At 37.9% G+C, this 17,167-nt stretch overlaps 1 protein-coding gene across 1 annotated transcript in view; it reads left to right on the top strand.

Moving 5' to 3' along the window:
* slc33a1 (solute carrier family 33 member 1) overlaps positions 1–17,167 on the top strand; it is a 33,663-nt gene that overhangs the window by 3,582 nt on the left and 12,914 nt on the right. Inside the window, exons 3-5 of the mRNA XM_063045801.1 lie at positions 5,562–5,755; positions 12,352–12,536; positions 15,956–16,073. Of these exons, the coding sequence (XP_062901871.1) occupies positions 5,562–5,755; positions 12,352–12,536; positions 15,956–16,073 (497 nt within the window). The remainder of the gene's footprint in view (positions 1–5,561; positions 5,756–12,351; positions 12,537–15,955; positions 16,074–17,167) is intronic.

The following is a 17,167-nucleotide window of genomic DNA, read 5'->3' as shown; positions in this document are numbered from 1 at the left end:
CTTTAGCCTCACTAAATTTCAAGCCGCGCTCCTTGAATAGCCATACCAACGGAGCTCCTCTTCTCAGCTCTCATCTCAACTCAAGGGCCAGGACCAACTGTATACTTGACCCTCAACTGAGTATGAGTGAAATCATTTGTAGTTTTCCATTTTTCCTGCAGCCATGTAACTTTCAGTACAAGTTACGAAAATTGAATTAAGTCCACCCCACCCATATCTGGCTTAGCTTCATTTCCCCGATTCTGATTAAAATCACATCTTTAACCACTGGGTTTGTCCACTTGTGATTCTGTATATTAATAACTTAATTAATTATTCAATAACTTAATTACATATTCAATAGGTTAACAACAATTGTACTATTATACAAGTTTTAATAACTTTGTAAACATAATATTATCAGCGACAAGTAATGTTATCATGATCTTAACTTGGATTTCTAAGAACAAGTCATGCCTGACATATCTGATAGAATGTTTTGAAAAGAAATCTAAAGTAGTGAACAAGAAAACGCCATCAGGATTTCTGGAAGGCACTTAATGAAGGTTATCATAAAAGACTAATAACTAAAGTTAAATATCGTGGAAATTAAATTATTTACTTGATTTTGGTGTTTGATAAGGTGCCACGTGAAAGATTTATCCATAAGATAAGAATGCATGGAGTTGGTGTAATAGCATGAACAGAGGATTGATTAAGCAGTGGAAAGCTGAGTGTAGGTATAAGTGGGTGTTTCTCTGATTGGCAGGCAGTCACGAGTGGAGTGCTGCGCGAATCGGTGTTTCCTCCACAACTGTTCATGAGTGGAGTGCTGCAGGAATGGGTGTTGCACCCACAACCGTTCACGACATACATTTAAAGATTTGGAAGAGGAGACTAAGTATTGTACATCAAAGTTTGCTGATGACAATAAATTGAGTGGGAAAACAAATTGTGCAGAGGATGGGGAGAGTCTGCAAAGAGATAGAGATAGGTTCAGTGAGTGGGCAAGATTCTGGCGGGAGTACAATGTTGGAAGGAAAAATAGAAGATCTGATTGTTTAAATGGTGAAAATTTTACTTTGAACATTGATTGCAGCCTGCTGTTGTGCAGGGGGACTTGGGAATGTTTGTGCATGAATTGCAAAAGGTTGGCGTGCAGATGCAACAGGTTATCAAGGCAGCAAATGGAATGTTGGCCTTCATTGCTAGAGAGATTGAATTTAAGAGCAAGGATGATATGTTGCAATTGTACTAGGTACTATTGTGGCCACACCTAGAGTACTGCATGCAGTTCTAGTCCCCTTCTTTGAGGAAGCACATACTGGCTTTGAAGGCAGTGCAGAGGAGGTTCACGAGGTTGATTCTGGAAATGTGTGTCTTAACCTGTGAGGAGATATTGAATTGCCTGGGACTATACTCACTGGAATTTAGAAGAATGAAAGAGGATCTTGTAGAAACATAACATAATGGAAGAAATATGTAAAATAGGGGTAGAAAATTTGTTTCCATTGGTAGGTGAGACTAAAACTAAAATTTGAGGGAATAGATTTACACAGGGATTAGGAGAAACTGCTTTTCCCAGAGAGTCGTGGATCTGTGGAATACGCCGCCCAGGGAAGCAGTCAAGACTCTAATTAAATACAACTTGAGATACAGTTAGGTATATTTTTGCATAACAGGGGAATAGAGAATTAGGTATGGGGAAAAGGCAGATAAGTGCAGGTGACTCCACTGACAGATCAGCTGTGATCTTATTGAATGGGAGAGCAGGCTTGATGGGCCAGGTAGCCTCTACTCCCTCCCCTATTTCTTATGCTCCAATGAAGAAGTTGGCTGAACCATGAAAGACACACAATAGGGAAAACAGGGAAGCACATGGTACCGTAAAGGTTTGAGGGAACAATATGCTTTTTACTAATCAGAGGCCTGATACCCCAGTTTGTTACTGGAATTTAGCTGGGAACCTAAATTCTAGACATTAGCTACATCTAGAATTAAAATACAATATCAATAATGGTTAGCAACACACAAAAATGGTGGAGGAGCTCAGCAGGCCAGCTAGCATCCATGGAAGAGAGTAAACAGTTGATGTTTTGGCCTGAGACTCTTCATCAGGACTGGAAAAGAGAAGGAGAAGTCAGAGTAAGAAGGTGGGAAGAGGGGAGGAAGAAATACAAGGTTATGGGTGATAGGTGAAACCGGGGCGGGGTGGGGGGGGGGTTGAAGTAAGCAGCTAGAAAGTTGATTTCTGAAAGGGATAAAGGGCAAGAGAAGGGGGAACCTGATGGGGGAGAACAGAAGACCATAGAAGAAAGGGAATGTGGAGAAGCACAAGAAGGAGTTGATGGGCATGTAAAGAGATAAGGTGACCACCCATTTCAATCCTACTTCCCATTCCCGTTCCAACATGGGAGTCCACGGCCGCCTCTACTGCTGGGTTGAGGCAACACTCAGGTTGGAGGAATAACATCTTATATTCTGTCTCGGTAGCCTCCAACCTGATGACATGAATGCCCATTTCTCAAACTTCTGGTAATGGTCATTCCCCACTTCTCTCCTTCACCATTCCCCATTCCTGTTTTCCCCCCTCACCTCATCTCCTCACCTGCCTATCACCTCCCTCTGGTGCTCCTCCCCCTTCTTTCTTTCGTGGTCTTCCATTCTCTCTTATCAGGTTCTCCCTTCTTCCCTTATCTCTTTCGCTAATCTTCTCAGCTCTTTACTTCACCCCTCCCCCTCTCCTGGTTTCACCTATCACCTACCACCTTGTTTTGCTCCCTCCCTTCCCCCCTCGTCTTACTCTGACTTCTCCTCCTTTCCAGTCCCAAAATGTCGACCGTTTACTCTTTTCCATAGATCCTGCCTGGCCTGTTGAATTTCTCCAGCACTGTGTGTGCGTGTGTGTGTGTTGCCTTGGATTTCCAGCATCTGCAGATTTTCTTGTGTTGGATCAATAATGGTTTCCTGAGCCCACTGAATTACAGTAAATGTCTGTCTGCCTGCCTCACTAATGTGGAAGGATATCTGACAAACTTGGTGTCACACACACAAAAGGCTAGGGGAACTCAGCAGGTCAGGCAGCATCTATGGAAAGGAATAAACTGTTGACATTTTGGGCCGAGACCCTTCTTAAGGATTGGAAAGGGTGGAGGAAGAAGCCAGGATAAGGAGATTGGGGGAGGGGAAGAAGTACAAGCTAGAAGGCGGTAGGTGAAACCAGGTGGGAGGGGGGAATGAAGTGAGAAGCTGGTAGGTGATAGGTGGAAAAGGTAAAGGGCTGAAGAAGGCAAAATCTAATAGGAGAGGAGAGTGGACCATGGGGGGGGGGGTGGAGGAGGTGGGGCACCAGAGGGAGGTGATAGGTAGGTGATGTGGTGAGGTAAGAGGGAATCCAGAATGGGGAATGGAAGAAGAGCAGGAGAAAATTTCCAAAAGTTACAGAAATCAATGTTCATGCCTTCGGGTTGGAGGTTACCCCAATGATGATGCTCCTCCAGCATAAGAAATGGCCTCATCATGTGTGCGTTACTCTGGATTTCCAGCATCACAAAATCTCTTGTGTTTATGATTTGTGTGACAAACCTTCCCTTATTGGCTGATTCGTGATATTAGACTCAATAACATAATTGACTTTAACTGCTCACAAGTTACTCAGTTCAAGGGGAAGTTAAAACAATAAATAATACCTAGGGTCTGTGAATAAATAAATTTGAAGAAAATAAACTGAAATGCTGAAGGTGCTTGAAAACCGAAATAAAATAGAAGTAGAAAATCAGGCAGCATCTATGGCAAGTAAAAGCTTTTTCTCTGCATTGATGCTGTTAACAAATTTCACGACACATGCCGGTGATAACAAATCTGATTCTGATTCTAACCTGCTGAATTTTTTTTACAGCATTTTCTATTTCCGAATTTAACAAATAATACAATTAAGTAAAACATTGTGAAATAGAGTTTGATATAGGAAATGTGGGCAAATTGCTTATATCCCAAGATAAAAATCTTTGTAAATGTCCTAGAGCTAAAAGTAGCAATGTTCAAGGTATCTTGGATCCAGAAATATAGATCATTAAAGTGTCATGCAAAGTTCCAAAAAAAATTTGGCACCATATTGTGAACAATTTCAGGAATGTTATTGTTTTTAGATGGAGTGCAGAGTGAATTTATTAGAATGGACCCAATAGATTTCAATTTGAGTGATTAAGCAAACTATAGTTACATTACCAGATATTTAGAAAATTAAGGGATAGCTGAATTGAATATTTTGGGGCATTAAACAGAATTGACAATTTATGTTGAAAGAAGCTATTTCTGCTTTTGGAGAATCTACAAATCAAGACTTTCAGGTTGAAATTAGAAATTGTAATATGTATTAATAATTGGTTTAAAAACTCAGGATACTCATTTGTAAACAGAAATGATTACTCGTCATTTGTTAATTTTAAATCAGGTAATACATTTTTTGGTAAAACCAGTGACTGGTGGTGTGAAGTTTCAGTTGAAAACTCTGCATGGTTCTGATGTTTATTGCACTAGATTTTTGGTAACCAGTTGAGGCATGCGGGGTATGATTGAAGGACAGAACAGCCTCGCAGAACCAAATAACCTCCTTGTATTTCTCTATTTATGAAATTGGTCTGCAGATATTTAGTGTAATTCAATAAAATATCATGTGAGGTCTACTTTAAAAATGGCATAATTTTATTTTGTCACAATGCACTCCCTGCTTTAACTTTCATCTGGAATTTGAGCTTGTCACAGAATTGTGCCAGTTTGCAGCACAGAAAAAGGTTCACAATATGGTTGAGTGAAGTATATGTCTGTGTGTGAATGTGGATTGAATATCTACCACATAGAAGACAGTTGGAATAACTAGATCTTTTCTCAAACTGGAAAGATGTAACTGGTGGAATGCCACATAGATTATTTCTTGGTCCCCAATTGTTTACTATCTAGCTTCATGACATGGAGTGACAGAGTATAAAGTTTGCTGATGACATTAAAATAGATAAGAGACTTGTTATGATGAGGATATCTGCACTCTGCAACAGGACACATAGAATGAGTGTGGTGTAAGAACTTAACTGCTGTTTAATGTAGAAAGGTTATGCACTTCCATAGGAAGAATCAAGGCATGACTATTATCTCAATATACAGTTTTCACTTGAATGTGGGAAAATGATTAGGTCTTCCACATGAATCACAAAGAAAGCATGCAGATTCAGTGAGTGATTGACAAGGCAAAGGCATATTGGCCATAATTGATCAGGGGTTTGCGTTTTAAAGTAGAGGTATTGTTACAATTCTACAGGCTGTTACTATGGTCACTTATCCATATTATGCACTTATTTAAGAAAGGGTATACTTGCATGGAGGCAGTCCAGTGGAAATTCACATTAATGCCTTTAGTAGACGTCTTTAACATAGTGTACAAGCTCATTCTTACTTTACAAGAAATGCTACATGACCTTTTGCTGAGATTTAGATTATCAAGATAATCATACTTTTATGGCATTACAAATATCTACAATGAAAAAGTTAGATTTTTCACTTCCATGTTTTTAAATTTCTACTTTTAGATTTTCTATTTTTCTGGGGGATAGTTTTCCTGGTGACAACAACGTTGGTTATGGTTCTTAAAAAGGAAAACGGTGGACAAACGCCAATGCATCAGGTTGCTCAGCAAGGAATCAAGGAAACATACAAGTCTCTCATTTGTATAATGAGGATGCCTGCTATCTTAAAGTTCTGCATCCTTACGCTAACATCAAAAGTAAGATAATTTAACTTAAATATTTTAAAAGTAACTTGGAAGCGATGCTGCATTTTAAGATCAATTAAAAATCATAGTATATATCTTTTTATTGGTTGTTTCTGATTTGCTTTTGGCTTTCCTTTCTACCAGTTTTAATAATTTTAGGTAAGTTATGGTGGGACAAAAATCAAGTTGAATACAAACATGTTAAGAGGTATGATACCTATAAAGAATATTCACTCCCATTGAAAGATTTCATGTCTTATTGTTTTACAACATTGAATCACAGTGGATTTAATTTGACTTTTTCAACACTGATCAACAGAAAATGACTTGTGTCAAAGTGAAAACAGATTTCTACAAAGTGATCTAAATTAATCACAAATATAAAACACAAAATTGCATAAGTATTAACCCCACTCCCTGTAATATGACACACCAGATCATCACTGGTGCAACCAATTGATTTTAGAAGTCACATAATTAGTTAAATGGAGATCACCAGTGTACAGTCAAGGTGTTTCAATTGATTGTATTCAAAAAATACACCTGTATCTGGAAGGTCCAACTGCTGTAAAGTCAATATCCGAGCAAAAACTACACTATGAAGACAAAAGAACAATCCAAGCAACTCCACAAAAAAAGGTTATTGAAAAGCACAGGTCAGGAGATGGTACAAGAACATTTTCAAGTTACTGAATATCCCTTGTAGTACAGTTAAGTCAATCATCAAGAAATGGTAAGAATAAGACAGAGCTGTAAATCTGCCAAGAGCAGGCTGTCCTCAACTGACTGATCATGCAAGAAGGGGACTAGTGAGGGAGGCCACCAAGAGACCTATGACAATTCTGAAGGAGTTGCAAGCTTCAGTGGCTGAGATGGGAGAGACTGCATACAACAACTATTGCCTTGTGCTTCACCAGGTGTAGTTTTATGGGAGGGTGGCAAAGAGAAAGCCACTGGTGGAAAAAAAAATTCACCCAAAATCTTAGCTCAATTTGCCTGCAGGCACATGGGAGTCTGCTGGCAAACTTGGTCTGATGAAACTAAAATTGAACTTTTTGGCCATCAGGCAAAACGCTATGTTTGCTATAAGCCAAACACCACAAAACATATAAAACATGGAGCATGGTGGTGGTTGCTTCACTGCAGCAAGCCCTAGAAGGCTTGTGAAGGTAGAGGGTAAAATGAATGCAGCAAAATACAGGGAAATCCTGGAGGAAACCCTGATGCAGTCTGCAAGAGAACTGCGACTTAGAAAAAGGTATGTTTTCCAGCAAGACAATGACCCCAAGCATAAAGCCAAACCAACACAGCAATGGCTTAAAAACAGCAAAGTTAATGTCCTGGAGTGGCCAAGTCGAAGTCCAGACTTCATTCTCATTGTGAATTTGTGGCTGGACGAATAGGGCTGGTCACTCATGATCCTATGCAATCTGACAGTTTGAGCAGTTTTGTAAAGAAGAATGGGGAAAAATTGCAGTGTCCAGATGTGCAAAGTTGATGGGAGACCTATCCACACAGACTCGAGGCTAATTACTGCCAAAGGTGTATTTACTAAATACTGACTTGAAGGGGGTGAGTAATTATGTAATCAATTATTTTGTTTAATAATTGTAATAAATTTAGACCAATTTGTTGAAAATTTGCTTTCACTTTGACATGTCTTTTCCTGATGATCAGTGTCAAAAAAGGCAAACTAAATCCACTGTGATTCAATATTGTAAAACAACAAAACATGAAAACTTCTGGGTGGGGGAGGAGCACTGTAATCACGAAGTTTTTTACCGCTATGTGTTGTGACTTTAGGTTTATGAAAGGGGAATGAAATTCTAGATTGTGACATTAATTTCTTTTCCCCCCGCAGGGATGTAAAATCAATTCCAAATTGAAAAGAAGCTTAGTATGTTAGTGTTGGAAGTTATCTTGGGCCTTGCATGATGGTCTCATGAAGCACCCTGTTTATTTGATATACTTGAGTTGCTGCTGAAACTACAGTCATACAAGTTCAGTAGGTGTAGTGAAGGTGCTCTAAAGTTCTACTTAGCCAGGAATTTTGGAATATTGACCCAGTGACATCTAAGGAAAAGTAACATATTTTCAAGTCAGGTTAATAAGTTATTTGAAGTGTGGCAATGTCTGGTAGCTGCTTTCAGTCTCTAGCTGTGTATTCAGAGGTTCTTTTGGGGGGTGTGGGTGGGGGGGAAACTGAAGAGTTGTCAGTGTATCTTGATGGTATGTATTGTGGCCACGATTATTTGGTAGTAAAGTTAATATTTAATGCTAAGGATGAAGTGCTAATGAAGCAAATTGTAGAGTTCTTTAAATGCTTTTAGAGCTATTACTTTGGCAATTGGTGATTGTCTTGTGGATAGTGGAAAGGCTTTGGGATATCAAGTTGAGTAACTTGCCAGATATACTCAGCTGCCTATTTTCTCTTATAGAACTTTGTGGTTGCTCCAGTTAAATTGATGACTTTCTCCCAACCTCCATATTCCACTCTGAGGCTAAATACTTCCTTGGTGCAAATTGGCTCTTTGTGTTTGCTATTTAATCCTGATGACTTCATTTTTAATGGTGCATCTTGTTATAACATGGTGCTGCCATGATGTACAGTAAGGGGCTATCACTGTTGCCTCACCTTTGGAATTTGTTTTTTGGGTAAATGTTTTGACCAAAATTGTAACCAAATCAAGAGTTCTGTTGTCCTGTCAGGCCACAAAAAGCATCGAAGCAGGTTTAAAGAAAACAAAAAAAGTTGGAAATATTCAGATCAAGCAGAAACTGAAAAGTATGCTCTGACATTTCTAGATATCTGATGGAGGGAGTCAAAATGACAGAATATTGGCCTCTGATGGTGGGAACTCTAAAGTGGACTTTTGCCAAAAGAAGATTGTCTGTTGGACTAGCATTTTGAGTTCTGTCATGACTAAAGGAGCTGATATTTCTGGGGTCATGTCCTTGTATTAATTATTGTTCATAACTAGAAGCGGTAGGATCAGAGAACTTCGGTTTCTTGTGGGATTGCTCAGCTTCGAATGTTTATTGCTTCCCCTGTGACCATGTATTGGTTGTTTCACCAGGTTGGTCCATCATTTTTTAGGAACGCTTGATATCTGATTCTGGCATTTTCCTGCTGCATTCTGGTTGAACAGGTTTGGTCTCTTAGCATAATGGTAGAAATAGAGTGAGAGTTATGATGGGGCGTGAGGTTTACAGCTATCAGTAGAATATGATTCTGTTACTGCAGGTCCTAGCATCTCATTGATGCTGGGATTTGAACCTTGTTTTTGTTCAAAACATTTCTCTTTTAGTATGTTAATGATACAAAATATGAAGAGTTCTTTACTGTGAAGGCTGTAACGTCATGAAGTCTCCCTGAAATACTGTTATGCATAGGTAGACTGTTGAAGGTAATATCAGATTTTTTTTTTATTTCCATTGCGTCAATTTTCAGACCCCCTTTAATGTCCTCCTAGTGAGAGCCAGGGAGAAGATGAAAGAGGCTCAAAGTTTTCTCGACGTGTGACTAAGTTGGGATGTTTAAATTTTGGCATATTGACAGTACTGTAATTGATTCCCTTCAAAATGCTAAAATAGTTATTCATATCTCTGGATTAACTCTCTTGTACATAGAATATTAATCTAGTTTACGTAATTTATCTTTGCAATTTGAATGCATACCTATATAATCACTATGCTTGGACGTCTGATCACCCAAGCATTCTTCAAACCAAGTCAATAATGTAGCTTAATTTTTTATGTGGAATCTGAATCAAGTGCCTTCCTTGTAGCAATATTCTGCAAACTGTATTTGTAATCATTTTCGACAAATACATATTATTTTGAGAAAGTGTTGTCATTGCTACATTTTTGCTATGAGCAAGCATATTGAATTCTACTGAGTATGCAATGAACAACTTTTATGATGATTCTTTGGTTTGCACGAATTTAAAATGTAAAATCCTGTCAGAAATCATTTAATATACTGTGCAACTCAATTCTGGAAGCCATGGTCTTTGCTAAATGTACTCCAAGTTTGTTAATATTTTCATTTTGGAATTATAATTGTTATATAATTGGGACATGTCTTAAAGCCTTGTACAAGTTGCAGTTTAATTGTCATTGAACCATGCATGAATACTGGTATATACAGCCAAATGAAACAGTGTTACTCTGAGTCCAAGGTCATACACTGCACAAGGTACATATAGCACATATAAGAAGGGAAGCACATAAAAGATATCAGTAAAATTGTCACACAAAAAATATGGCCCAAGATCTTGAGTCCATGAATAGTCATAGTCACAGTCATACTTTATTGATCCCGAGGGAAATTGGTTTTCGTTACAGTTGCACCATAAATAATTAAATAGTAATAAAACCATAAATAATTAAATAGTAATAAAACCATCAATAGTTAAATAGTAATATGTAAGTTATGCCAGGAAATAAGTCCAGGACCAGCCTATTGGCTCAGGGTGTCTGACCCTCCAAGGGAGGAGTTGTAAAGTTTGATGGCCACAGGCAGGAATGACTTCCTATGACGCTCTGTGCTGCATCTCAGTGGAATGAGTCTCTGGCTGAATGTACTCCTGTGCCCAACCAGTCCATTATGTAGTGGGTGGGAGACATTGACCAAGATGGCATGCAACTTGGACAGCATCCTCTTTTCAGACACCACCGTGAGAGAATGTTGCAGCAGTCTGCAACCAAACACAGTATGGCTTCTCGTCTGCTGAGCGAACACTGCCGTGCCACGCTGTCCCCAGCACTCTGGTGGAACACACAGACTCCCAACGCCTTTCTCCTGGGGCCGCTCTAACCAGCTAACACCTTGTTGGAGGCCTCGTCCTGGCTGCAACAGAGGCCATGCAGCTCCTCTACCGTCCACCAATAAATCAGTGAATCGGACTTGTAGCGTAGCATTCCACATTAACAATGTCCAACAGGGTCTTGCGATCACAAGTAAAGCAACTTGGGGGGGGGGGGGTCACTCAATGTTTCACTTCGCACCACCTTTGTGCAATGACTCATTGACATCTCTATGATGCAGGCAGCAGCATAAACTGCAGCAAGTATAGTTTCTTTAGTTTCTCTGCCAATAAACAACTCACTGGGGGGGTGGGGGGCCTTAATGTCTTAATGTCCAGCAGTGTCTTGTCGTGAAAAAAAAAATGTTTTTTAAAAAAAAATAACACCTTTGGTTGGTCCCGTAAAATCTGCTGTAACTGAGCACGCTGCCATTACTTGTAGCACAAATACTCAAGTTATTTCAGTAAATTCTTTCATATTTTTCAATCTTAATTGCTGTATCTCAAATTAAAGTTGTTTTCTGATTATTATTTAAGTGTATAATATTCCCATACTGTAATTAATTCCTTTTTACTTCAATTAAAAGAAAATAGTTTGCTTTTGCTGCATTATTGTTTGCTCTGTTAAACTGACTGGTTGATGAGATAACAAAATGTATTATTAATATAGAACAAAATGCTAAAGCAATATATTCTGTTTTATCAGTTCAGAAAAGTGTATCAATACAATTATACAATTCATGGTATTAGGGAACTGTATTATCAGGTCATTCTAATTCACTGGTAGTTCCTTTTTAATCAAAACATTGTATTCCCGTTAGCTCAGTGTTACCCAGAGAGAGTAATTTGAGCACTGAATTTGCTTTCGTTATTTGATTGTACTGACCAATGTGGTTGTTCCTTCATAGTTGTCTCAGTCTGTCATTAGTTATTTGGCCTCGTACAGAACAGTGAAAGGCATTAACTTTCCCACAAATGCATTTGTGGGAAGGTTAGTAAACATACAAAGAATTGCTCCTCTTTGAATGTTGGCATTATTTTTTATTGCCACCATCAAATTAAATATTCCAGCCTAGAAGAATGTTCTGGTGATGTCAGTTACAGGAAACTTCATTCAGGATCCCAGAATGTAACAAATTCAAGCATTGAATGACTGAATAGTTTTCAAATATTCTGAAAATGTGCCCTTGCAGTGTGATGGAGATGGTTGCATGATAAATCATCGTGAAGTCAGTCCGTTCAAGTATGATATCAATGGATCTATGCCAGTGCTCATATACCATGGGAGTTTCCTCCCATTGTTGATCTAACGCCAGAAACATCTGGATTTCAGAAATTTGATTCAATACACAGGATGGGAAGATAGTTTGAGCAACAAAATCCTTTTTTTGTGATTTAATGTACTTTAATAATTAACCAATGAAAATTGTGCTATATAGCATTATACTAAAAATCAAATAATTTTAATCCATATAAATTTTTATGCTGGAGATTTTAAATATTTTTCTGTTTGGTCCACTGAATTCATTATTAACTAGGAATTTGCTGTGAGAAGTAGTCTAACATAGCTACACAATCGTGTGTTTTTTTAAAAGAAAATGAATTGCAAGGAGCAATCAAGTGCTATTGAAACACATTGCAATGACAGAATTTGGCACGGGTGATGCTCTGTAATCAAATATTTCAACTGTGTCTTACTTGGAAGCATTTTGGTACCATTATTTTATTATTTTAACTAAATTAACTTTTGACATTTTTATAAAAGTTAATAATAGTTCTATTGAACATGTATATTTCCAGATCGGTTTCTCAGCTGCTGATGGAGTGACTGGACTGAAGCTGATTGAGATGGGTGTGCCTAAGGAGCAGTTGGCTATTCTCGCAGTACCCATGGTTCCTCTGCAGATAATGCTTCCTCTTGCAATAAGTAAATATACAGCAGGCCGGAAACCACTGAATGTTTTTTATTGGGCAGTGCCATTCAGGTAACGTATGATTTGCTTTCTCCCATCAAATTGATAGGAAGTGGAAGGTAGATGGTGGCAGGACACAACAGAGTGCTGGGGGATAAAATACTTTAACTCGGATGTCATGCAAGGTTCCTGGTGCCTCTTGTTCTAACTCTATGGCATTTTTTCTGTTATAAACTTCTGAGACTACTTTTCAATAAGTATACCCAAAATGCAGGGATTAATTGGGCACACTATGAAGTGTATTATCTGCAGGGTAATCACAAAGTGTATTACTCCAAATCATTGCTTTAACTTTTCCCCTCTTCAATTGAATTTTGTTTTTCTTTTTTAAAAAAAACTTTGAATATTATTGTAAGGACAGAATTCCCAAAAAAGTAAGCAAGGACATAGTTAAATAGGAAATAAACCTCCACATTGTTGGGATGCATTTCTGAAGTCCATCTTCATTGCTACTGAAATTATGTTCCTTTGGAACCAGAGCACAATGATCAACTCCCTGATAGTGCTGCACACCAAGATGTTGGATTTCTGTGATCTAAATCCAAATTGGATAGAATGCAACTGATAATACTGCACAGTTTCCCAGGATATACCAGGAGTTTGCAAAAGAGAATGTTTTGTTAAATTGGATTTTGTTAAGTATAAATATTGTACAAAATAGTGCATTTTAGTGGGTGAAAAGTGGTGAGCTATTTGTTCAGTGGGGAGAAAAAGGTCACCTAACTTAGAGCCAATGCGTAATGTTAAAGTGAAATTTGATAAATCAACACATTACTGTTCTGACTTGAAGGAATTCAGACCAACGTATACTTTAACAATTAAATAGATATGTTACATTGGCAGAATCACAGGGAAGTGCTGATCAACCTTTCATTTTTCAAATTTGGTTCCTGTCTTGTTAACAAGTGTTTTCACAACTAAGAAAAATATCCACTAAATGGTTGCTTGTTTGTGATGGAATTTGTATACAATGAAATACAATTCTGTTTGTTTCCACAGATGCAGGCCTAAAGTGTTTCTAGCATTTTTTAACTTTATTCCAGATTTTCATCTCTTGATATTTTTGCTTTTGAAGGAAATTTACTAAAGTTGGAATTTACTATAGGAGATGTAATAAAATGCTGTTAATCTGTTTCTGTTTTAGTTTTCTTTATTGTATTTTCTGGGTAATTTTGCAAGTGCTGATTGTGTGTAGTAATAATAAAGATGCACTCTAATAACAACAGTTTTTCAGAACTATGTTGTGCATTGCAAAATTATAACTTTATAATATTTGTCCTGACAAAATTGTATTGGAGAGAGTGCAGAAGAGATTTGCTAGGATTTGAAAGAGTTTGATCGAAGTTGATCTCCAGGTTTCAGTTATGAGGTTAGTGTGGCTTCACTGGTTTTGTTTACTTTGGAACAGAGAAGGTTATAAAGTTACACATCAGAGGAATGTGCCCTTAGATCCAGTTCGTCACAGCAACTAAGGTACAGGTTCCCCCCGCCATCCAAAGGTAGAGCGTTCCTATGAAATGGTTCGTAAGCCGGAATGTCGTAAAGCGAAGAAACAATTACCATTTATTTATATGGGAAAAATTTGTGAGCGTTCGCAGACCCAAAAAATAACCTACCAAATCATGCCAAATAACACATAAAACCTAAAATAACAGTAACATATAGTAAAAGCAGGAATGATATGATAAGTACACAGCCTATATAAAGTAGAAATACTTTTCTACAATCATTGCTGCACTGTTATCCGTAGCGAAAATCTCATGCAAGCGCTCTCGGCAGAAATACTCTCTCCAGTAACCTTTAAGCTATGAAGCTGCCAAATCATACCAAATAACACGTAAAAATACACAGCCTATATAAAGTAGAAATAATGTATGTACAGTGTAGAATCACTTACCGGAATCGGGAAGACAGCGCTGAGCACACTGATGATGGTGTGTTAGGCTGAGTCGTCGGAGGTTGGGGTGGTGGTGGTCCCCACCCTCTGGGCAGCGAACCGATACCGATCCGCGAAGCATGCAGCGGTACAGTGGTGGCCGGGATGCACCCAGCACATCTTTAAGAAAAAAGCCGTAATAAACAAGCTAATTAATTGCCACCCAGCACGTAAATGTCAGCCCAGATCAGAGGCGTCGGCAATCTGTCCTAGCTAGCCACGTTTACCTACATTAGGGCTATATCTCTCTTGGATTTTCTAGTGTATACCTGTTCAAATGTCTTTTAAACATTGTAATGTACCTGAATCCACAGCTTCCAATGGCAACTTGTTTCATATTCCCACCTCCCCCTGTGTCGAGGTAGTTTCCCCTCAGGACACTTTAAAAATGTTTCCCTTCTTGCCTTAAATCAATGCCCTCCTCTATCCTTGGAAAAAGTGTGATCATACCCTTTATTTACTCCTGTTATAATTGTGTATATATATCATATAAAGTTATCTCTTGCTTCCTAGGCTCTAGGGGGGAAACGTCTCAGCCTGTTGACCCTCTCCTTGTAACTCAAGCTCTTCAATCCCAGTAATATCCTTGTGAATCTTTTTTGCAGCCTTCCCAGCCTAATGTTATCCTGTCTATTGCTGGACAAGCAGAATTTAATATATTACTCCATGTGATGTCACCAGTGACTTTTATAGTTGTAACCTGATGTCCCAACTGGTGACAGAAGTGTCAATTGGAGACCAAGTAATGCAAAACTACCGGGGGCATAGATAGAATTGATAGTAGGAAATTTATCCCTATGGCAGACGTGTCTAAATCTTTGAGGAAATGGGATTCCTAACCTTTTTTTTTATCCCATAGATCAATACCATTTAGCAGGGGGTCTGTGACCTCAGGTTGGGAACCTTTGAGGTAGAGGGAATCTGATGAATTGTATCACCAGGAGGGTGTTTGAAATCTGACTTGCACTATCTTAGGGTCTGGTGGAGGTAGAGACTCTCACATTTAAGAAATATGTAGAAGACTACTTGAATTGCCAATGCATAGCTGTTTATCATTGACATGGTGGCCCTACATGCTTTACGATTATTCATCTGCATTACTTACTTTTGCAATGGAGTTTAATGACAAGTGTAATTAGTCAATGACTATTATGTGAAATATGGCAATAATATAATAAATGATTACTGCATGAGATGATGAGTCTATCGGGACTTTGAGACATCAAATTATGGTATTGCTTTGCACTGTTGTAAGTATATGTTATAATTATGTGGTTTTGTCAGTTTTAGTCTTGGTTTGTCCTGTGTTTTTTTGTGATATCATTCTGGAGGAACGTTGTAGCATTTTTTTTAGTGCATGCATTTCTAAATGACAATAAACGAGGACTGAGTGTCCTCATAATCTAAATCTAAAGTATTAATGTAGGTTCAACAATTACAGTTACACTTAGTTTAGAAACTTAATTACAATATGGCTTGTCTCTCTTCATTACAGGTTAGCAATGGGTATAATATTTGCTCTCTTAGTATTCTGGACTCCTATGGTAAAAGTGGATACAGAGTTTCCTGTGTATTATTATGGAATCCTGCTGTTAAGTTATGCCTTGCATCAGGTGAGAGAGTGCATTGGATTAGTATATTGCATTAAAATAATCTTTTGTAAAATACTAAGATGTATTTTTGAAAATGGCTCATTGTATGTACTGAATCCTTAAAGAACGGAACTAAATCATGTTTTTGAACTGGCAATTTATAATGTTCAACAAACTGACTTATGAATTTGACCTTGAGTCAACATTTTACTTTCTCATTAATTTTGAAGGTGGTTACTAATATAAAGATTTATTTTCTTCAAAAGATACTGAGCTGATTTCTGAACAGGAAATAAGGAATGTAGTGGTTTCCTGTTAGTCTCATAGTATTCAGATTTATCTACAGAACTGTACGTGCACTGACAGGCTAGTTTTCATTTCTTTCAGGTCATTTCTTTCTCAACTCATTCCTCTGAGCTAAAAATAACTTGCTTCCACTCCAGTTCTGGGGTTCTAAGGTGGCCAATATGGATTTTTTTTCTGTGACATCACTGTATTATAATTCGTCTTGCATCCTCTTTATTGAGGTCTGATTCAAAATATATTGAAGACGAATTGGTTCAATAAATAACTGATCATATGTAGTCTTCCATATCTTCTAGTGTAGGTGAAGGTGTCACATAGCCAGACATTTATAACAGCACAGTAATTATACATTAAAGACGAGGCCTGATCTATTCTGAATCAGAGAAGAAATCACCTTGAACTTGCAGCAAATACTGTTTGAAAAAGTGGCAGATATTCATCTGTCAACTAAATACCGACATTAAATATTAACTTGAAGTCAGTTGATTCACGCTTGCTTTTAGGTTAAAAGATTCGAGCATGGAGAAAAAGAACTCAGAATCAGGTTTATTATCAACGGCATGTGTCATGAAATTTGAGAACTTAGTGCAGCAGTTAAATGCAATATATAATATAGAAGGAAAAAAATAAGTAAATCAATTACAGTATACATTGAATAGATTAAAAATTGCGCAAAAAAACAGAAATAATATATATTTAAAAAGTGACGTAGTGTTCAAGGGTTCAATGTGGATTTAGGAATCAGATGGCAGAGGGGAAGAAGCTGTTCCTGAATAGCTGAGTGTGTGCCTTCAGACTTCTGTACCTCC

Source organism: Mobula hypostoma, chromosome 4, assembly GCF_963921235.1.
Source record: "Mobula hypostoma chromosome 4, sMobHyp1.1, whole genome shotgun sequence".
In the NCBI taxonomy this organism is placed as follows: domain Eukaryota; kingdom Metazoa; phylum Chordata; class Chondrichthyes; order Myliobatiformes; family Myliobatidae; genus Mobula; species Mobula hypostoma.
Note: the sequence above shows the minus strand (reverse complement) of the source record. Positions and strands in the feature narration are given on the sequence as shown.